Here is a 23,820-nt window from a genome sequence, read left to right as displayed (position 1 = left end):
ATGAAATACCCAGAAGAGGTAAATCTATAAAGACAAAGTAGATTTGTGGTTGCAGGGGATGTGGGGGACCAGGAAAGAGGAGTGACTGCTAATGGATACAGGGTTTCTTTTTGGGGTGATGAAAATGTTCTAAAATTGATTTAGTGATGGATGTATAATTCTTTGAATACACTAAAAGCTATTTAATTGTATACTTTAAATGGGTAAATTATATGATGTCAATTTTATCTCAATAAAGTTGCTATAAAAAGGGGACTGATGTTAGAGCTAGTATGCTGTGAATTTTTAATAATTCTGGGTACCCTCGTGGCAGTGTGGTTGTCACCCATCTATCTCTGCAGGGAAAAAAAAAAAAAAAAAAAAAAAAAGCAGGATAATTGCTAGAGTTAAAAGGAAGCCACCAAGAGGTTTTAAGTAGAAAAATGACATGATCACACTGGTATGAGGGTAAAGTGAATGGATGGATCTGAAAGTTTTAGGAGGTAGAAGCCAAGAAATTTATTGAATGAATGGATATCAGAGGACAATGAAAGGTCAAGCATTATGCTCAAAGGTGGGGAAGATTTTAGAAAAAGAAAATCTGTCTCTCTACAATTACTTTTGCACACACTGGGACAGAGAGAGCACTGTGGAACATCTAAGTAGAGAATTCTGGTAGATAATTGGGTATTGGGAATGAAGTTCAGCCAACAGACCAGATGCAGAAATATACATATACATCCGAAGGTTATCACTGCATTATGATGACCTCTGGGGCCAGGGCAATGAATGAGACAGCATAAAAGGAAAGATGGAGGGATCAAGAACTAAACTCTGGAGTATACCATCATTCAAGGGCAGGCAAGAGGAAGAACAGGACACCCCAGAAAGAGAAAAAAATGAAAAGAGAAAACCAGAGAGGTAAATACATTCAGGTCCTCCCAGAATGCCTACCTGAATCACATGCCTACCTGAATCACTCGCTCATGGATAGTAAGAACTGAGTCCAGGGACATTTTGCTGCCTTTTTCTTGCAGCTGCAGTATCTCCATGGTTTTAGTGGGCATCGCATAACTGTGGAAAAAAGAGTCAACTGCTGGGAGCATTCATTTATGCCAGCAGCACTACTTCAGTCAGGGTTGTCTATGCATACAGCCACCACTTCGTGGAATAGCTTTCTAGAAGCAAAGTAACAGATATCCCTTACCTCCTCCTGAAGTCCCTAAACTTCCTGAGGAACCACACTGTGTTTAATACCTTTCTGCAGCCCCAATCATTCTTTAATACAACACTATAACACTATGAATGAAACCTAGTGATGAATAAGTATTCACTGCTACAGATGAATAGCTAGTTCCAAAAGAATCAAATCAGTCACAAGGTATGCTCTGGAGACTAACCTTGGGTATTTCACTTATCCTGGAGAAATAAGGCATGAAACCCAGTTGTTCTAGAACAGGCTTTCTCAATCTGAGCACTACTGATATTCCAGACTGGACAATTCTTTGTTGTGTATTCCCACTTTTTCTGACTGGATGTCACCTGTACCCCCCAAATGGTGACAAAATTATCTCCAGACATTATCTCAATGACCCAGATAAAAAACCACTGTTTTACACTTAATATAATCAGCTTCAGTAGATTCACATGCTGCAGTGAAAAGAACACTGGACTTGGGAGTCAAGTGTTGGCCTTGCCATTTATAAGCAATATTTACTCTAGGAGGTAAGTCACTCTCCCCTTGGTGCCTCCAATTCCTCATGTGTACATGCAATTACAATCCGGGCCTATATCAATACACAATTGTGAAGACTGGGTGTGGTGATGCAAATGGAATCGACAGGACAGGCTATGCAGTAATATTGTATTAGTGGTGTGTTCATCTGATCAAAAAGTTGATCAAATTAATGAAAAATGAAATAATAATAATAGTAGGAATCCTGGTTTTTCATGCTTCAGAAAGTTTCATCACTTAACAGCAAGGAGTATGGTCCTGTGTAGATAAGACTGCTGCAAAAGAAAGTTAAATATAATAGAAAATGAAATGGAAAAATCAAGGTCATGGATTTAAATAATGACTTTGTCACTTATTACCTACTTGAACTTAGAGATGTATAGCTTTCTCTGTCTCAATTTCTTCAGTTATAAAATGAGAATAATAATACTTAGTTCACAAGGTTGTTGCAATGATTAAATTAGATTACATAAGTAATTTGCCTGGCATACCACATCCATGTATTCTTTGCTCATATAAACAGTCAGCAAATGCTGGGTATTGTGACATTTTTCAGGAAGCCTCTCTAAATAACATCCTCTTCCACTTTTCAATACAATCTCTGATCTCCTCGTGATTCAAATTTAGTGATAACTTCCCATTATGAAAAAATTGGGATATAATCATAGACTACATATGCTTATAGAAGACCAAATAAAATAATTATGTAGTAGCTTTCAGAAAAGTGGAAAAAAAAAAGCGCACCCTAAAATGCTACTTTTCCTTTATGGCATTCTGCAGACAGTACTGACTAAGAGCTAGAGGTGTAGCTCAGTGACAGAGGGCATGCCTAACACAGAAGAGGCCCAGGTTTGATCCCTAGCACACACATACAAAAATAAAATAAAATAAAAAATCAGATCAACTAAAGTAGGTGTTATATCTATTCCTGCTATTAATCATGGATTTTATTCTTCAACATTTAAGCAACATTTAAGATTTCCTTGATTTGTTTATTTATTTGATTCAATAAACATTTACTAACAGTTTGTTCTGTCCTAGGGGCAAATGCAGGCTGTTTTCAAGGAGCTTACTACGCATTTCAGAAACAGGTAAGCACATACATATCTGCACTGCAGAAAGACAGGGGCCATTACAGTATGTGAACAATGTAGGGACAAGGGCCAGAGAAGTGGAACTCGTGGAAGGCTTTATCAAGGTGTAAGGAAGGAGTACAGGTGCTTCTGGAGGGCATTCCAAGAAGGTGTGGCAGTATCTACAAAGGCAAGGGGCAGGAGAAGCCCTCAAAGAGATTCAACACAAACCACACATACTTTGATAAAGAAATACTGGGAACTCTGGATATTTCAAAGTAGAACGGACTGTTAAATAAAAAAAGTACAGGTAATTTTTCTTTAGGACCTACATTTTTTCTGTACTCTCCACTTTTTCTGCAATAAACATTACTTGGATAATCAGATAGTAAAAACAGAAGGGAAGAAATGAAATAACTAAACTTTAAGGGTCAACCCAATATGACAAACCATGCTATCTTTTGGGAATGTCACCTACGAAGGACTCAAGGAAACTACTGGGGAGCTGGAGACTCAGAATCTGGGGATTTGACTTTACATAAGTTAAACTTACATAACAATTTTGAAAATCGTAAGTGGATTTTAAAAAATAAGAGAGGAGAGAGTAATGTCACAATGAGAGATGCTGAGTGACACTTCATTCTCCACAGGGCACAGGGCTGGTCAGCTTCAGGCATGGAAGCTGCTCCCAAGTGAGTGAGATTCCATCTCTCCAGGCTGCTCCCAGGAAGGAATGCAGGCCAATGAAGAGGCCCACAGGAGAGGCTCTTCCTCTCTCCTTCATGAGTTGCAGCTGCAGCAGGAAGATCACATACAGAACAAAACATGTGCAGAACAAAATCCAGCACATGGCTCCCTCTTTAGCCCAATTCCAACTCAAGATCATAGCTACCATCCCTACACACACACACACACACACACACACACACACACACACGTGAGCACTCGCCTCCCTCTCAGCTCCAGAGGGAAAGTGGACCAAATGAAATGAAAATCAGAAGAAAACAATCTCATCTCTGAAAACCCGGGCAATGAGAATAATTAACAATACAATAGGCTGAAAACCTCAATCAATCAGAGGAGTTGTTAACAATAAACAGTTCTTTATGTTCCAAGCCATCTGGGGCAGAGACAGGAAAGAGGCAAAAAAGCAGTGTATCAGTCATTCTGCTATTCTAGGAAATGTCCATGCCAGTTAGAACTCAATCCAAATCAATAAATATTTATTCAGTGCCTACAGTGTGTCAGGTACTAGACTAGGTCTTAGGGTTAGACTAGTAATAAAGATAGAAGCAGTCCTTGCCTTACAGAGCTCAGAGTCTAATGGGAAAGACCAATAATAGTCAAACAACTTCAAGGTTAGAGAATGCATGTTATGAAAGGGGAATTATATACCCTTTATTTCTCCTAAATATATAACATGAAGACCTAACTAAATGAGCTTTCCTGAAGATGTAATATTCAAGATGATGCCCAGGAAAAATGTAGAGGTGAAGGGTATTCTAAGCTTTTATAGAAGATATGCAAAGGCCCTGAAGTAGAAATCAGCAAAAACAAACAATAAGTGGATGCACAGGGAAAGGGAAGAGAAGTGTAAGGTAAGGTAAGGGGGCAAACCCAGGCCATGGAGCACTAGCAAGCCAGGGGAGGAACATTTATTTTGATTCTGAAGGAGTGGGAAGCATTTTAAGCAGGGGAGACATAATCATATTTCCATTCTAGAAACATTACCCTAAATGCTTTGTGGAAAACCGGTTAGATGAATTGAGTACTATGGAGAGGAGGGGGAAGTGGGTCCAAATCCAGACCTTACCACTAATTAGGTGTAGGACTATGGACAAGTTTTAATGATAATAATAATAATAGCAATAAAGAGTTGCTGGGCACAGTTCTAAGCACTTTAAATATGTTAGTTCTGGGCTGAGGCTAAAGCACAGTGGCAGAGAGCTTGCCTAGCACTGGGTTCCATCCTTAGCACCACATAAAAAAAATAAAAAACAAATAAAATAAAGGCATGTTGTCCCTCTACAACTAAAAATATATATACTTTTTAAAAAATATGCTTGTTCCCTCAGCTACTCAGGAGGCTGAGGCAGGAGGAGTCCAAGTTCAAGGCCAGTGTGGGCAACTTAGCAAGACCCTGGGGATATAGTTTAGTGATAGAACATCCCTGGGTTCAATCCCTAGTGCTGCAAATAAATAAATATACATATATTATATCCCTTAATTTTCACTATATCCTTTTTAAGTAGGTTCTTTTACTAAGCCCTTTTACAGATGAGGAAATCAACGCAAAAAGAGGTTAAATAAACTGCCAATGTCACACAGCGAGAATGCAGCAGAATAAGAATGCAGGCTGGCTCCACAACTGATGCTTTGATAAAATAGGTACAAGGTGCGTGTCTGAATTAAGTAAGACAATAAAAAAAAATACTTAACCTTTCAAGTGTCTGGATGATATTAGTGCTCATATTTAACATGTACTACTGACTTCCTGCCTTCACTCAAATGCGGACAGAGCTTTTTGTAGATGTGTTTTTATTTATTTACTTTTTAAGAGATGGGGTCTTGCAATGTTGTCCAGACTGGCCTTAACACGTGGGTTCAACCTCTCTAGTAGCTGCAACTATGGGCACATGTCCGGCAAGCACTCTACCACTGAGCTACATCCCCAGCCCCAGCTGAGTTTTTAAAGGCGACATCTTTAAAAACAGTCCTGATAACTTAAAACAATATTTCAGGGAACTACTACACTCTAGGTATGACAATAACATCTGTGTATGACATTTCATGCTTCTTTGCTGTCACCAGCTCTGAGTAGCTACCCCAATCCCTGCCAGTTGAAAAAATACCTTCATTAATTATGAATAATAATACATTATTTAGAGTGTTTACAATGTGTCAGTATCTGTGCCAAGTGCTGTAGTGTACTATTTCATTGAAATTGCAGAACTCAAAGAAACAGAAAAATTATCATCCTTAACATATAGATGAGGAAACTGAAGTTCAGAAATTCCCAAAGTCATTTTACTAATAAGTGGTAAAGCTAGAATTTGAAGGTAGGCAGTTTGGTTCTAGACCTCGCATTTTTTAAAATATTTTTTTAGTTGTAGATAGACACAATATCTTTATTTCATTTATTTTTATTTTTACGTGGTGCTAAGGATTGAAACCAGTGCCTCATATGTGCTAGGCAAGCACACTACCACTAAGCCACAACCCCTGCCCTAAACCTTGTATTCTTAACCACTTGTCATTCCAACCATGGTCCATAGACAAGCTTGCCAGTGAGCAAACTATCAACAGTCCACAACAAGAAGTACCAGTCACTAAACACACTTTAATTCAGACATTTTTTAAAAACAGCAAGTCTTTCTTGATGAAGGAAGTAAAGTATTAATATACATTTTGGCATAAACTCCTGAGATCTTCTTTTTTTTTTTTTTTTTTTGGGTGCTGGGGATCGAACCCAGGGCCTTGTACCGACTGAGCTATCTCCCCAGCCCCTCCTGAGATCTTCTTGAAGTGGTATTTTGAGAAACATCATTCTAAATTACTATGCTACTCTTCTACTTTTAACTGACAGTGCACTTTATCTTCCATGTACCACCTTCCACATTATGTTGTAATTATTTCTCTTGGTGTGTATGTATGTGCATATACGTGTATGTGCATGTATGTATACATGCACTATGTGGGTGTATGCTCCCTGAAAACACCCTAGTATTCACTCCTCCAGTGAGAATGTCTAGTACAGTGCCCACCAGGTAGCAAGATTTTTAAATTAATTAAGTCAATCATTTCAGTTAATTAAAAGTACTTTCATTAAACTTTAGGAAATGTATACCCTACAGCTGGACTGTGTAGTCATACTGAAGAGTCTGAATGTTTCCCATGTGGCACGCCTTGTGCTAGGTGCTAAACAAAGAACACGTCTTTGGAAGGAATGCAACGTCAGAGAGAAGGAGAACTGACACTTGAACAGATCATTAGAGCCCTGAGCACTAAGTGACACGACAGAGGTACATGTCAAGTCTGAAAGAGCAACTAACCCTCTGGGGCATCAGAAAGAGATAAAGTACATTTTTAGGCTTAAACAATTATTGAAATACTGTCAGCTGTGAGAGCTAAAGTCATAGCATATTATCAAATCTTCTAAAGAGCACTTTTTGCAGTTGCACTCTAAGTTATAAAGGTTTTAAAAGTTCAAATTTGGCTTAAAGACTTAAAATAAAATCCTATATAATTAAAAATATGGAAGTCAAGTAGACTCCCATAAATCCAAACAACTTAATTGGTTCTGTGAATTTTGGCCTTTTCAAATCTCTGGTTTCCCCATCTATAAAATAGGAATATAGGGCTGGGGAGATAGCTCAGTTGGTAGAGTGCTTGCCTTGCAAGCACAAGGCCCTGGGTTCGATCCCCAGCACCGCAAAAAAAAAAAAAAAAAAAAAAAGGAATATACTAATATTTTAGGTATAGGAAAGTTTAATTTTTGCATATCCACATACTATGCAGTGTACCACCTTTCCAGATTGGCAAACTAGCTAAGCTATTATTTATTAAACATTTTTTTAAATGAACTCACTTTTAAAAATTAATTTTAAAAAGAAACTTGAGAAGTAGAACAACTTGGAACTTTTATGCATTGTTGATGAGAAAATAAAATGGTACAGCCACTTTGGAAAAGTGGGAGTTTCTAATAAATGCAAACATATACTACACTTACATTTGCCCTAGCAATCACACTTCCAAAGAAATGACTTTATGCATAATTGCAAAAACTGGAAACATAAATATCCTTCAATTAGTGGATGGATAATCTGCAGTACATTCTTTCAATGAAATGCCACTCAACAAAAGAAACAAAGAACTTAACACAGGCAATGACATAAATGAATCTCAAATACATTATGCTAAGTGAAATAAGCCAGACTCAAAAGGAAAAATACTGTATTTTTTCATTTATATGACATTCTGGAAAAAGCAAAACTATAGGGACAGAAATTAGTAGTTAACAGGGACTAAGGGCAGAAAAGGGATTGACTACAGAGGCAGGAAGTAACTTCTTGGGGTGACAGAAATATCATAGTATTTCATCTTTGTTATAGATTTCATATTCATAGTCTTGATTATGATGGTATTTATTATGTACATTAGTCAAAGCTCATAGAACTATTCACTAAAAAGGAGAATTTTACTGAATGTAGATTATACCTCAGTAAGCCTGGCTTTATATTATGATTGTAAATGGAAATTAGCTACCATTAATAGAAGGTGAGTTAAAAATAAATACAACAGGGCTGGGGTTGTGGCTCAGTGGTAGAGTCCTTGCCTAGTATTTGTGAGGCACTGGGTTCGATTCTCAGCACAATAAATAAATAAATACATAAAATAAAGGTTCATCAACAACTAAAAAAAATTTTTTTTTTTAAAGGCTTGATGGCATTTATTCTTCACCCTGGGCACCCTGGTCTCAACAGAGATTGGGGTTGGACACTGGGGGAGATTTCCTCTTGGTCACTTTCCTGGTTGGTGAGGTCTTTGCCCTGTTCTTCTTGATCTGGGCAATGCACTTCTCTCTCTTCCTGGATGATGATGACTCCACAATGTCCTCACTGGAGGGCTCTTGCTGCCCCCGGTCACTGTAACTGACCTCACTACTCTCCAGGTCTTCCGGGCTTTCTGGGCTGGACTCCGACATCCTGGTCAACACTCTTGGGCTTAATGATGGGCACAAGTCTGGAGGTGAAGACTCTGATTTCATTGGGCTCTTCTTCTTAGTCAACTTGCCCTTCTTGGTTTTTTTCTTCAGCTTTGTCTTCTCATCTGACATCTCCTCCTCCTTGTCTTTTTCCTTTTTCTTCTTTATCTTCTTGCTCACCTTGATGTCCGGGCTCTTTCTTGTGGGGCTCTCAGAGTGCCAGATGGTGATGGGCGCTGCTGAGTCAGGGGTCCCAGTGACTGTGCCTGGTTCAGTGGGCTTTGTGGTGGGTCCCACCTGAGTTGGGATGAGAGGCCTACTTTCTTCCTCCTCCTCTTCCTCTTCATTTAGGTCATCTGCCCCACATTCATGGTGGATGGGATGGTGGATCACTGCCATAGAGACAGGCCTGTAGCTTTTGCACCTAGTATCACAGTCGCAGTGGCTGACAGCATGTACATGTAGGTTGTGGTGGCCATAGTCAGAGAAGGGGTGGATGATGTGCCCAGCACACTGCTTGTGTTTCCAGCAGTAGCTGTCAGTCTCCTTGCATTCACCACTACTCTCGCTCTTGTCCCAGATGTGGGTCTTGGGGCCAGTCTCTTCCTCAGTCCATCTTTCAATCGTCAGTGTCGTCCTAACCCTCATCGCTCTCAGCCCGGTTCTTCCACGGGACTCTTCCTTGCGGAGTCCAACCTTGAACCTCAGCTTGGTGGAGCCCTCCATCCGGTCGTAAGCTCCAGTCTCAGCTTCGCCCCAGTTCAGACCCTAACTCCGCCTCATGCTTGCCCAGTTCCCCGGCCCGCCTCCCCCGTCCCCGCCCTAGGCTGCGATGTCTTCCCGGCCGGTGTCTAAGCGGTGTCTAAGCGTCAGCCGCGTTCTTCATCCGGGGCCTCCCGCTCCTCGATTTTTTTTTAAATTAAAAAAAAAGTAAATAATTACAACAAAAACAAAATAATGTTATAAAATTCTAGCTAGAGGTCCGGGGTTGTGGCTTAGTGGTAAAGCACTTGCCTTACACACATGGGGCACTGGGTTTGATCCTCAGCACCACATTAAAAAATAAAAAAATGAATAAAATAAAGGTATGTGTCCATCTACAACTAAAAATATATATTTTTAAAATTCTAGCTAGATATTAGTGCTTTTCAAAGATTCCAAGACTGAGATCTCCTCTGTTACAAAGATTATGAAAGGCTAGATCACTATTCAGAAATACTATTCTGGGAATTTCTCCTTGATACAATTAGATTGAGAATTAAAAAGGGAAGAAATTTCTAACCATGTTATTTAATGTTATTTGAGGCAAACCACAGTACATCCTATGCCATCTGAAACACTGAGATATGTAAAGGGCCTGGCCTGAAGGAAAGAGTAAATATTAGCTCTCCTCTCCTACAGTTTCCTAGCAAATCCAATGCGTACATGAAAATCAGAACTGGCAAAGAATACCTAAACAAATGGAGAAAAATACTGTATTAAGATTTCAGCCGGGCACAGTGGTGCATGCCTGCAATCCCAGTGGCTGGGAGGCTGAGGCAGGAAGATCTCCAGTTCAAAGCCAGCCTCAGCAATGGGGAGGCACTTAGCAACTCAGTAAGACCTGTCTCTAAATCAAATATAAAATAGGGCTGGGAATGTGGCTCAGTGGTTGAGTGCCCCTAGGTTCAATCCCTGGTACTGAAAAAAAAAAAAAAAAAAGATTTAAATTCTCCCCAACTTGATTTAAAGATTCAACACAATCCTAACAAAATTCCATTAAGCAGTTAGTAGAATGAATCAGAAATTACTTTCCTATGTTCATATACACGACTAATGTAATTCCACACCATACAGAACCAGAAGAATGGGAAGTTATACTCCATATGTGTATAATATATCAAAAAATATTCTACTGGCATGTATAACTAAAAAGAACAAATAAAAAAATTCTGTCAGGTTCTTCTCTATAGAAATCAACAAGTTAATTCTAATTTTTTTTTTTTTTTTTTTTTTTTTTTTTTTTTGGTACTGAAGATTGAACCCACGGATGCTTAGCCATTGAGGCAAGTCCCCCATCCTTTTTATTTTTTATTTTGCGACAGGGTCTCGCTAAACTGCTCAGGGCCTCACTGAATTGCTGAGGTTGGCTTTGAACTTGTGATACTCCTGCCTCAGCCTCCCAAGCCACTGGATTTCTTTATGGAAAATTAAATAATCAAAACAGTAAGGCATTAATGTAAGCACAGATATACAGATCAATGTAACATCATGTCCAGAAATAAACCTGTACATATATGGTCAATTGACTGCCAAGAAAGATGCTAAGATATTCAGTGGAGAAATCTTAATTAAAAAAAAAAAGAGAAGAAAAGAAAAAATTTAAAAAAGAAAGAAAAGAAAAGAACCAGGTGTGGTGATGCACGTCTAGGAGTCTGAGGCAGGAGGATTATACGTTTGAGGCTAGCCTGGGCAACTCAGCAAGACCCTGAGCAACTTAGTAAGATCCTGTCTCGAAATAAAAAATAAAAAGGGATAGAGGTATGGCTCAGTGATAAAACACCTGTGGATTCAATCCCCAGTACCCACTCCCCCAAAAAAGAAAAAAAAATCTTTTTAACAAAGGGTGGTAGAACAAATGGATAACCATATGAAAGAAGGAGGAGGAGAAAGGGGGGGAGTGGCAGCAAAGGAGGAGAAGAAAGAACTAACTCTCACAACTATATACAAAGGTAATTCAAGTGATCAGACCTAACTGTAAAACTTAAAACAACAGAACTTCTGATTTGGGCATGGTGGCAGGCAGGTACAGGCCTATAATCCAGCTATTCTGGAGGTTTAGGCAGAAGGATCGCAGTGCTAGACCAGTCAGGGCAATTTAGAAAGACCCTTTCTCAAAATAAAATATGAAATGAAACGGGCCATGGTGGCACAGACCCCAGCAACTTGGGAGACCCAGGCAGGAGGATTGGAAGTTTAAGGCCAGCCTCAGCAACTTAAGAGAGACCCTTAGCAACTTACCAAGACCCTGTCTCAAAACAAAAGAAAATCAGAACTGTGGATGTAGCTTAGTGGTAATGCACCTTGAGTTCAATACCCAATACCCAAAACAAACAATATCAACAACAGAAACAAAATGGACTGGGGATATGGTTCAGGGGTAGAGTTCTTGCCTAGCATGTGGAAGGTCCTGGCTTCAATCCCTAGGGCCACATTTAAAAACACACCACACACACACACACACACACACACACACACACACACACACTTAAAAAGAACACAATATAAATAAAAAAAGGAAACTATCAATTTTTTGTAGTTGTTCTTTTGGTACTGGGGATGATCAAACACTGGGATTATAGCCATGTGCCACCACGCCCAGCTAAGGATAGCTAAAAATAGATAAAGAATTTTTATAACTCAATAACAAAAAAGTGCAATTTTTAAAAAAAAAATTTAGTTGTAGATGGACACAATACCTTTATTTTATTCATTTATTTTTATGTGGTGCTGAGGATCGAACCCAGAGCCTCACATGTGCTAGGCAAGTGCTCTTCCACTGAGCAACAACCCCAGCACCCCAAAAATGCAATTTTTAATAAGAACAAAAAGTCTGAAGAGATATGTCATCATAGAAAATATATAGATGTCAAATAAGGACATAAAAAGATGCTCATTCATTAGGGAAATGCAAATAAAAATCAGTATTAAAAAAATCACTATGAGATACCACTACATACCTATTGAAGGGTTATGGAAAACAATTCCTACAAGACAGCTCCCCAAGAAAAATGGAGGACAGTGTAGCTTGGGAGGAGGGAGGGAAATCGGCCAAACATTAAACCTCTCCCAGTGTGCCCTTTCCCAATAACAATGGGTCCTGAGGGGATAAGGCAAACTTTCATTCCTTCCCAGGTTCATCCCCAGCATCTCCACTAAAAGCAAACATTTACCCCTTCCCGTCCCCAATGCATCCAGAAGGAAGGAGGCAAATACTGAATGCTAGGCCCTGAACTTTGACCTTCCCTCATCGCAAATTAGTCCTAAATGGAGGCACAGCAAATATTGAAACTCTGGAAAACAATGGATCCCAGAGAAAGTAAAACAACGGGCAAGATTTGAGTACTCATCCCTCAGGATCTGGACTGCTATCTCCCCAGACAACGAGTTTCAACCTTTCTACAACTACCCTCCTAAGTTGAAGTTCTAAACTGTACAACTAGCCCCTGACTGTCACAACTGCACGTCCGCAGTCTCCAGTGAAATTATAAAACCCAGACTCCTTCTGTAACTCGGGCGCCAGCTTTATACCCGGAAAATGGGAACCTCCCATGCCTGATGGATGGACTTTGCTGCGGAAAAAAGGAAAACTTGCTGATCCGAAGTTTGCTTCCCATCTCCTTCCTCCGTCATTTGTGGGCCATAAGCTTACAGTTATACTTATTTATTTACTTTATGGTACTGGGGATTGAACCCAGGGAGCTCTCCCACTGCGTTATATCCCCAGCCCTTTATATTTCATTTTTTATTTTGAAACAAGGTCCCCCTAAACTGCTGATGCTGGCCTTGAACTTGTGATCATCTTGCCTCAGCCTCCCAAGTGTCTTGGAATACAGGTATGCAACACTGTGCCCAGCTTAAGGGACTTTTTGAAAAATTGACAATATCAAGAGCTGACCAGGACAAAGAGTTACTAGAACTCTTACATTGCTGCTGGGAATACAAAATGGTGCAGCCATTTGAGGAAACATTTTGGCAGTTTCCTATAAAGTCAAACAATCCAAAAATCATATTCTTAGCTAAATAGCCAAGAAAAAGAAGACCTATGGTCCTTAAAAATGTATATGAGAAGGCTTATTCCAGCTTTATTCATAATCACCAATAAACTGGAAAGGCCCAAATGTACATTAACAGATGAATGTGTATGCCAATTAGGGTCTAACCTTTCAATGGAATATTACTCAGCAATAAAATACTTGTAAAAATTTGTATTACCTATGAGTCAGGCACAGTGGTGAACAACTGTAATCCTAGCAGCTTGAAAAGATGAGGCAGGGGGATCATGAGTTCAAAGGCAGCCTCAGTAACTTATCAAGGCCTTAAAAACTCAGTCTCTAAACAAAATACAAAAAAGGCTGGGGATGTGGCTCTGAGGTTAAATGCCCCTGAATTCAATGCCTGGTACCAAAAAAAAAAAAAATTTTTTTTGTATACCTGTTTATAGCAGCATTATTTACAATAGCTAAAACAGGAAAGTAAGCCAAGTGTCCATCAACAGATAAATGGATAAGCAAAATGTGAAATATAAACACAGTGGAATATTATTCAGCCTTAAAAAAGAAAGATTCTGACATGCAACAACTCTGAGGACTTTATAAGTGAAATAAGACAGTTACAAAAAGACAAATACTGTGTGATTCCACTTATATGAGGTAGACCAGTCAAAATGAAGAGACAGAAAAATAGAATAGTAGGGGCTGGGGGAAAGGGAAAGGGGAGTTGTTATTTAATGAGTATAGAGAGTTTTAGTTTTACAAGATGAAAAAGGTTTGAAAAAGGTTAAGAAGATGGTTCGTGGTGATAGCTGCATATCATTTTTTGGTACCAGGGATTGAACCAGGGACACTTAACCACTGTGCCACATTCCCAGCATATTTTGTTTATTTTTAATTTTTTAAATATTTTTTAGTCATCAATAGATTTTATTTTATTCTATTTATATGTAGGGCTAAGGATCAAACCCAGTGGCTCACACATGCTAGGCAAAGTGCACTATCACTGAGTCATAACCCCAGCCCCCATTTTATTTTTTATTTTGAGACAGGGTCTCACTAAGTTGCTGAGGCTGGCTTTGAATTTATGATCTTCCTACCTCAGCCTCCTGAGTTGCTGGAATTACAGGCTTGTGCCACTATGCGGGGTAATAAACTGTACATTAAAAAACAGTTAAGGGGCTGGGTGGTAGAGCATTTGCCTAGTATGTGCCAGGCCCTGGGTTTGGTCCCCAACACTGCAAAAATGAAAATTAAAAAGTTAAGATGGCTGGGGCTATGGTTCAGTGGTAGAGTGCTTGCCTGGCACAAGTGAGGCACTGGGTTCAATCCTTAGAACCCAGTTAAAAATAAATAAATAAAAATAAATAAATAAATAAATATAAAATAAAATAAAATAAAATAAAGATGCTGTATCTATCTACAACTTAAAAAAAAAAAGTTAAGCTGGAGCAAGGTGTGGGTGTCACATGCCTATAATCCCAATGACTCGGGAAGATAAGGCAGGAGAAACATAAATTTGAGGTCAACTTTGGCAATTTAGCGAGACCCTGTCTCAGAATATAAACTAAAATGGGCTGGGGATGTAGCCCAGGGGTAGAGTGCTCTTGGGTTTAATCCCCAGTATACCAAAAAAAAAAAAAAAGAAAAAAAGAAAAAAAAGTTAAGATGATAAACTTTATATATATTACCACAATTAAAAAAATAAAAAACTTAATCCCAGCTATTTGGGAGGTTGAAGAAGGAGGATTACAAATTTGAGGCCAGCCTCAGCAACTCAGCAAGACTATCTCAAAATAAAAAATAAAAAGGGCTGGGGATGTAGCTCAATGGTAAATCATGCCAAGGTCCAATCCTCAGTACTACAAAAAGTAAAAACAATAAATAAATAAAAACTTGCAAACCATGAATGACTCCCAGGCACATTTTGCTAAGTCAGAGGCCAGACAAATAGCTATACACTGTGTGATTCCATTTACATGATATTCTGAAGAAGTTAAAAACAACAGGGACAGAAAATCAATCAGTGGTTGCCAGGGAATTGAGTGGGGCAAGGGAAGGAGATTGACTATACCAAAGGATATGGGAAATTTTACTAAATTTTGATTGTAGCAAAAGATATACCTAAAAACTGTGAATTTTACTACATGTAAATTATTTCTCAAAAAACTTGATTTAATGAAAAAGATAGAGCAAGTTACATCAAGAACATCCATCCAAAGGTGCCCTTCATACCTTTCCTCGACTTTGATGGAGAGATGGTTGCAGAAGTTATGAACATACTGGGCATAATTCTCTGCCAGGGTCATGTCGTATGCAGTTACGTGAATGTTTAAAACCCCATATTCATAATCTGTCCCCAAATTAATGGGTCTCACTTCCACTTTTCCCTTCTTCTTGGGCTGAACAGAAAACAAACAAAAGAGAAAGAAAATAATTATCAAAGTATTGTACAAGAAATTCCAGTCATACCATTTGGATCTTTTTAAAAAATTCAGTCTTTCAAATATATTTGTTCACCATTTTTCTCTTAGGTTACCCTACCTACAAGCTGAAGTTCTCTCGGGAAGGAATGGACGGCTTCCCTTAACAGTTTGGGCTGAAACATCAGGAGAGAGAAAATTGCTGGCATTATTTTAACAAGAATACACATGACTGTCTTCTGCCATCACCTTGTTTTGAGACTCACTTCCCATCTCTAGCTCTGTTTCTCAATTTGCAAATTGATGGAGTTATGTCAGATTAAGATTCTTTTCTTTTTGGTGCTGGGGATTAAATGCAGGGCCTTGCACATGCTAAGCATGCACTCTACTACTGAGCTACACCTTCAGTTTAGATTCAAAGATTCTAAATCTAGACTCCATAGATGAATTAAGAGGTCTATGAGCTGCAAAATGTATATGCAAAATTTTACATGTACGCTTTTCCAAGGAGAGAATCCTTAGCATTCATCAAAATCTTTTTTTTTTTTTTTTTTTTTTGGGTGCTGGGGATCGAACCCAGGGACCGACTGAGCTATCTTCCCAGCCCCGCATTCATCAAAATCTTGAAGAGATCAACAGCGGGGAGTCTCAGCAGACCTCCTAGCTCTGAAATTCCACAACCTACAGCCCTCTAGTTGAGAACTGAGAGGTAGAATAATTATTATAGTTTTACCTTTGTCTTTTATATAAGGTATTGCCTAAGTACATATGAACCTGTGCAGATTGTTATAAAAAGTTGAAATGAACCCTGGGAAAAGATCTTTAACACAACATAGATCAGGATGAAGAATGCTTCTTAACTGAAAATAATCTGACCAAAATGCCCATCAAGAGAAATTTGTTAAATAAATGAATGCAGCTATAAGAAGAAATAAGAAACTCTTCTGTGCATGTGGTACCATGGACTGAACCCAGGGCTTCAAGCGTGCTAAGTGAGCATTCTACCACTAGACTACATCCCCGGTTCCTTTTTTATTTGTTTGTTTTTGATAATGCTGGAGATTAAACCCAGGGCCTTACACATGCTAGGCAAGCACTTTACCAACTGAGTTATATTCCCAGCTCCCCAGTTCCTATTTTGAAATTGTATTTTGAGGCAGAGTGTCACTCACTATGTTGCCAAGGCTGGCCTCCAACTCTTGCAATCCTCTTGCCTCATCCTCCAAGTAGCTGGGATTATAAGGATGTGCCACCATACCTGGCAGAAACTTTTTTTATATACTGATATAGAAAGACCTTTAAAATAATTAAATGATGAAATCACATTAAATGATGGGATCACACTGTAGAACAGTGTGTTCAAAATAATGCCACATATATAGGGTGGGTGGGAGAGAACAGATGTATCTATTTGTGTGTCTATATAAATACATATACACTTATTTGCTTGGATATCCAAAAACTATCTCTGAAAGGATGTTCAAAAATACTAGTAAAACTGGCTGCCTGTGAGGGACCTGGGTGGCCAGACCATAGTGGGAAGAAGTCTTTTTAACTGCTTTCCTTCCATATTTAAAAATTTGGGGGCTTGGTATATAGCTCTGTGATAGAGTGCTTGCCTAGCATGATCCAAGGCATTGCAAAAGAATAAAACAAAAGAAAAACTTAAAATCTACTATGTTTTGGAAGCATTTTTATACATAAGCAATGAAACATCTGAAAGGGAAATGAGGAAAACAACTCCATTCTCAATAGCCTCAAAAAAAATAAAATACTTGGGAATCAATTTAACCAAAGAGGTGAAAGACCTCTACAATGAAAACTACAAAATATTGAAGAAAGAAATTGAAGAAGACCTTAGAAGATGGAAAAACCTCCCATGTTCTTGGATAGGCAGAATTAATATTATCAAAATGGCCATACTTCCAAAGGCACTATACAGATTTAACGCAATTCCAATTAAAATCCCTATGACATGTCTCATAGAAACAGAAAAAGCAATCAGGAAATTCATCTGGAAGAACAAAAGACCCAGAATAGCCAAAGCAATCCTGGGCAGGAAGAGTGATGCAGGAGGTATCACAACACCAGAACTTAAACTCTATTATAGAGCAACAGTAACAAAAACGGCAAGATATTGGCACCAAAATAGACAGGTGGATCAATGATAGAAGAATGATAGTACAGGATAGAAGACACGAAGACATACCCACATAAGTACAGTAACCTCATACTAGACAAAAGTGCCAAAAACTTACAATGGAGAAAAGATAGCCTCTTCAACAAATGGTGCTGGCAAAACTGGAAATCCATATGCAGTAAAATGAAATTAAACCCCTATCTCTCACCCTGTACAAAACTCAAGTCAAAATGGATCAAGGATCTAGGAATTAGACCTGAGACCCTTCACCAAATAGGAGAAAAAGTAGGCCCAAATCTCCATCATGTTGGCTTAGGATCAGACTTCCTTAACAAGACTCCCATAGCACAAGAAATAAAAGCAAGAATCAATAAATAGAATAGATTCGAACTAAAAAGTTTTTTTTCAGCACACGAAACAATCAATAATGTGAAAACAGAGCCTACAGAGTGGGAAAAAATCTTTTCCACACACACTTCAGACAGAGCACTCATCTCCAAAGTTTAAAAGAACTTAAAAAACTTTACACCCAAAATACAAAGAACCCAATCAATAAATGTGCTAAGGAAATGGGCAGACACTTCACAGAAGAAGATATACAGGTGATCAACAAATATATGAAAAAGTGCTCATCATCCCTAGTAATTAGAGAAATGCAAATTAAAACCACCCTAAGATTTCATCTAACTCCAATTAGAATGGCTATTATCAAGAACACAAGCAATAATAAGTGTAGGCGTGGATGCGGGGAAAAAGGCACATTTATACATTGCTGGTGGAATTGCGAATTGGTGCAATCACTCTGGAAAGCAGTATGGAGATTCCTCAGAAAGATTGGAATGGACCCACCATTTGACACAGCTATCCAATCCTCGGTTTATACCCAAAGGACTTAAAATTAGCATACTATAATGATGCAGCCACATCAATATTCATAGCAGCTCAATTTACAATGGCTAGATTGTAGAACCAACCTAGATGCCCTTCAATTGATGAATGGATAAAGAAACTGTGGTTTATATACACAATGGAATGTTACTCAGCCATAAAGAAGAATAAAATGATGGCATTTGCTAGTTAATGGATGAAGTTGGAAAATATCATGCTAAGTGAAATAGGCAAAGCCCAAAAAAACAAAGGCCGAATGTTTTCTCTGACAAGTGCATGACAATATATAACGAGTTGGGGGTGATAGGGGAAGAGAAGAATGAAGGAACTTTGGATGATGTAAAAGTAAATGGGGTGGGAGGGTGTGGGGGATGGAAAGATAGAATGAAACAGACAGTATTACCCTATGTATATGTATGATTACATGAATGGTGTGAATTTACATTGTGTACAACCATAGAATTGAAAAGTTGTACCCCATTTGTGTACAATGAATCAACATGCAGTCTGTAAAAATAAAAAAGAATTTAATTAAAAAAATCTGTTTTGGAAGCTATTACTGTAATATAATATTCATACCCCCAAATGCATAAATAAGTATACAGTTTAATAAATTTTCACAAAGCGAAAGTATCTGTGTAATCAGTATTCTAGACAATATAGATCTTTACTGTTACTCCAAAAGGTCTCTGCCTTTCCCCAAACTGGTAATCACTAGCCTGAGTTACATAACCATATAATTATTTTGCCTAATTCTGAATTTCATGAAAATGTAATGATATGGTACACTCTCTTTTATGTTGGTAAAATTTGTCATGCATTGTATCAAAACAATAATGGTTCTTTCTTTCTGAATGATCTAGTAGTCCACTGTGCAAATATAATAAAATTTATTTACTCTTTCTACTGTTGGTGGGAATGTGGGTTGTGTGAGGCCATTTTGAACAGCATTGCTACCAATGTTCTTGTAAGCATCTTACCGAAAATATGTACGCATTTTTCTTGGGAATACATCTGGGAACTGAAATACTAAACCGTAAAGTCTGCATATGTTCATCCTTAACACATACTCTCTGTTTTACAAAGTAGTTTTCAATTTAGTCCCCCTCCAGCAGTGTATAGGAGTTCTAATTGTTCTGCATTCTTGTTAAAACTTAAAAGTCAGGCTTTCTGGTTAGTTGGTATTCTTTAGCCACTTTGGTGGATATGTAGTGGCAATGTACTGAGGTTTTGACAAGCATTTCCTTTATGTTTACTGAGCCTGAGTACCTTCATATATATATGGCCATATGGATAGTGTCTTTATAACCTGCCTATTCATGTATTTTGTCTATTTTTATTTTATTTTGATTTTCTACTTGCTAGGTATTAAACCCAGGACCCTGTAAATGCTAACCATGTGTTCTACCACTGAATTAATTACTCTATCCATGTTAAAAATTGAGTTGTCTTTCTCTTATTGATTTGTACAGGTTCTTTATATAGTCTAGGTATAAGCACTTGCACATATATGCAAATATCTTTTCCTTCCCTATAGCTTTCTTTTTCACTATTTTCTAAAAAATATTTTTTAGTTGTCAATGGACCTTTATTTTATTTATTTACATGTGGTGCTGAGACTCAAACCCAATGCCTCACACATGCTAGGCAAGCGCTCTTCTACTGAGCTACAATCCCAGCCCACTACTTTGTATCTTGATGAGAGTGAGTTATTTTAATATAGTACAATTTAATCATTTTTTCTTTTATGTCTATAGTTATTAATGTCCTATTTAAGGAATCTTTGCCTACCTTAAGACAATGAATATATTCTTCTATTTTTATCTTCTAGGAGCTTTATTATTTTAACATTTACACTTGGATTTATGGGGTGGTTTTTTTTTTTGTTTTTTTTTTTTGGGGGGGGGGAGTGTTGGAGCTTGAACCTAGGGCCCCAAGCAAGCACATGATCTACTGCTGAACTACACCCTCAGACTACAATCCATTCTTAAGTGATTTTTGTATATAGTACAAAACAGGAATCAAGAGTCACTTTTTGCCGGGTACAGAGATGCATGCCTGTAATCCCAGCTACTCAGGAGTCTAAGGCAGGAGAATTGTGAATTCAGAGCCAGCCTCAGCAACTCAGTGAGACTCTGTCTCTAAATAAAATATAAAAAAGGGCTGGGGATGTGGTTCAGTGGTCAAGTGTCCCTGAGTTCAACTCCCCAGTACCAAAAAAAAAAAAAAAAAAAAAGTCACTTTTTTCCTCAAAATCATCTAGCCCAAATGATAGAGCACCACTGCTCTGCAGTGTCACCTTTGTCACACACTAAGTATCCACAGATATATAGATCTGTTTTATAGTCTTTATTTTATTCCCTTGGACAATTTGTCTATCCTTGAGACAAAGTCATATTGTCCTAATAGAGATGTATTTAGTCTTACTATTGGTAGAAATAGTTTTTTAAAGAAAAAAAATGGGGGCTGGGGATGTATCTGAATAATAAAGCACATGCTCAGACATTGGTTTCAATCCCCAGTACCTAAGGAAAAAAAAAAAAAAAAAAAAAAGAAAAGAAAAAAGGAAAAGAAAAAAAAAATCTATCTCTACTTATATCTTAAGCCACTTCTATCTAGATTTGGCTATCTAGATAGCCAAATCTATCTCTACTTATATCTTAACCCACCTGAGTAGCTGGGATTCTGGGATTATAGGCATGCATAGGCAGCCTATGGGCTGCCACAGCAGAGCTCTTTCTGACAGAGCATCTGGAATGGTGTCCCCACACTGCTACTCTCCAGGTCAGCCTAAGAGGGCAGGAACCCAGTTGGCAGAAGCAGTGGGAAGACACAGAAATATTCCTTTCACAAGGCTAGTAATACTGACAATAAACCTGATCTCGCAGGGATGTTCTGAGAATTGAACAAAATACCACGTAAAGTAGTTAATACAATCTGTGACACATATTTAAACACTCAATAAACATTAACTTGCCCAGAATTTGATCCCTAGTACTGGGTAATGGTGGGGGGGAGTGAGAGAGAGAGAAATGATTTTTGTCCTAGTTCTTCATATCTGTGGGGACAGAATATGAAGCCATGAGAATTCAGAATGTCTTCCCAAGTCACACAGGCACGCAGGATAGAGCCTAAACCTTTTTAACTGCATCCACTAAAGTTGTTTTTTGTCTGTCTGTTTTGCAGAGGTGGGTAGCCAGGAGTTCTTTTTTACTGAGTTACATTCCCACACTTTTTAATTTTTATCTTGAGACAAGGTCTGACTCACTTAGGCTCTCCTTGAACTTGCAATCCTCCTGCCTCATGCTCCCAAGTTTCTGGGAATATAGGCATGTGCCACCACACCCAGCTGCATTAAAAAAGTTTTTAACAATGGTGACCAGACCAGGATGCTAGACCTTGCTATGAGTGAGAAGCCAATCTCTAGAGATCAACCATCAAGGTGCAGGGCCTTGCTCTCTCTTGTTCATAGCCCACCACGCCCATGACCAAATGCAGCAACAGGACTTCTCACTGTGACAATACTGCAGTAAGAGCTGTAAAGAATTCTGAAGTATAAATGCAATGGGGAGAGGCTGAAATTTTCCATCAGAGAAGGGAGGAGCTTCCCTGAAGTCCTAGGAGGTTTTTCTTACCCTAGCAAAATGCCAGGGCTCTCTGAAGGTGTTGCTTTGGGTGAACAAAGAAAGAAAGCTGATTCCAGTATCCCTCTTGGCATCTATTTACTTTTTCCATGTTGGCCTAGATTTGTCTGGACTGATTCACATCATCAGGGGCCCATTGTTATATTATTATATATCAGTTCTGAGCCAGAGAACAACATAGCCAGCAAGAGCTTAACTACATATAATATCAGATTCTAGCTTCTGTAGTTTTACCTGTACAATTTTTCTTACATCCATCCCCTCCTCTGTTCCTACTGACTGAGTTCATACCTTCATGATGCCATAGGGAGTTATTAAAGATATCTGTGCAAGGGATGTACATGAAACATGGCTGTTTTGGGAAGCCCACACTGACTATACATGGAAGACAGCCAGGCAGAAAAGAAGGAAGGCTAGGAGAAAGGGAGTAGGGAAGACCAGCTACTGTCCACCATCAAACCTTGGCATTCTATGACTGGCCTGGATTAATTATTGGATGGACTATGGTAGCCATTCTTAAGACCCTGCAGTATTATACTATGAACCTCCAAATGGATCATGGGATAAACTACCACTTTTCTACAGAAATGTCCACGTTATCACACACACACGTTATAATAGATAAGCATATATATGTACATATATAAGGTTACAATAGTAAGGAAATGGCAAAGGTAACCACTTTATGTCTATTCGGGGCTGGAAACTGGGTCTATAAGCCTAACCCCAGGCTCTTTCTTTCAAAGTGAAAGGTGAAAGTATCTGCCTATTACAATAGGTGGCATTCTTTTTTTCTCTCTCTCTTTGTGGTACTGGAGATTGAACCCAGGTTCTCTTGCCTATTAGGCAAGTACTCCAAGTATTTACCACTGAGCCATATCCCTAGCCATAGGTGGCACTCTTTAGGGTGTGAAAATTGGAAAGGAATTGCATCATCCTAATCCTCAGACAAAAAGACCAATATGCCTGCAGCATATTCAGCTTCCAAAAGTTCTGGTGATAAAAATAATAAAACTTACAACTGGGGACTTGAATGATTTGCTGGTCTTTCTCTGAACAGTCCACAATGAACTGTGTGAGCATGTTTATAACTCAATGTCACACACACATACAAACAGAAGGTTTGACTCTGATTGGGGTGGCAAGGTGGCACAACTTGTGGCTGCATCAAGAGCACCAGACTCAGATGGAAGCCAAAGGAAATCTGAATTCAAATCCTAATTATCTGCTTAGTCACTCTATGACACTGGGTGACCACTTTAGGTCTCAGTTTCTTCATCTGCTACAGCAAAGGTTATTGTGAAGCTCAATATAGTGAATTTATATAAAATGGAAATAGCATAAAACATTAGATGGATTCTGAGCAAGTCATTTGGGAAAGTCATTTCATCTTGCTGTGGCTCAGATTCCTCAAACAGGGGCTTTAACAACCATAGAATATTCTGAGGATTAAATTAAACATATCACTTGTAATACTGTAAAA

General features: G+C 38.5%; 2 protein-coding genes across 2 annotated transcripts in view; both read right to left on the bottom strand.

Moving 5' to 3' along the window:
* Mrpl48 (mitochondrial ribosomal protein L48) overlaps positions 1 to 23,820 on the bottom strand; it is a 59,360-nt gene that overhangs the window by 3,517 nt on the left and 32,023 nt on the right. Inside the window, exons 5-6 of the mRNA XM_047516975.1 lie at positions 15,478 to 15,644; positions 951 to 1,053 (exon numbers count right to left, since the gene is read on the bottom strand). Of these exons, the coding sequence (XP_047372931.1) occupies positions 951 to 1,053; positions 15,478 to 15,644 (270 nt within the window). The remainder of the gene's footprint in view (positions 1 to 950; positions 1,054 to 15,477; positions 15,645 to 23,820) is intronic.
* Positions 7,694 to 9,341, bottom strand: LOC124958663 (protein PROCA1-like). The gene has a single exon (XM_047516974.1). The coding sequence runs from the start codon at positions 9,215 to 9,217 to the stop codon at positions 8,264 to 8,266; it is 954 nt and encodes a 317-aa protein (XP_047372930.1). The 5' UTR covers positions 9,218 to 9,341; the 3' UTR covers positions 7,694 to 8,263.

This window comes from Sciurus carolinensis, chromosome 11 (genome assembly GCF_902686445.1).
Source record: "Sciurus carolinensis chromosome 11, mSciCar1.2, whole genome shotgun sequence".
NCBI classification, from domain to species: Eukaryota; Metazoa; Chordata; class Mammalia; order Rodentia; family Sciuridae; genus Sciurus; species Sciurus carolinensis.
The sequence above is the reverse complement of the archived record's forward strand: the minus strand, read 5'-3'. Positions and strand labels throughout refer to the sequence as shown.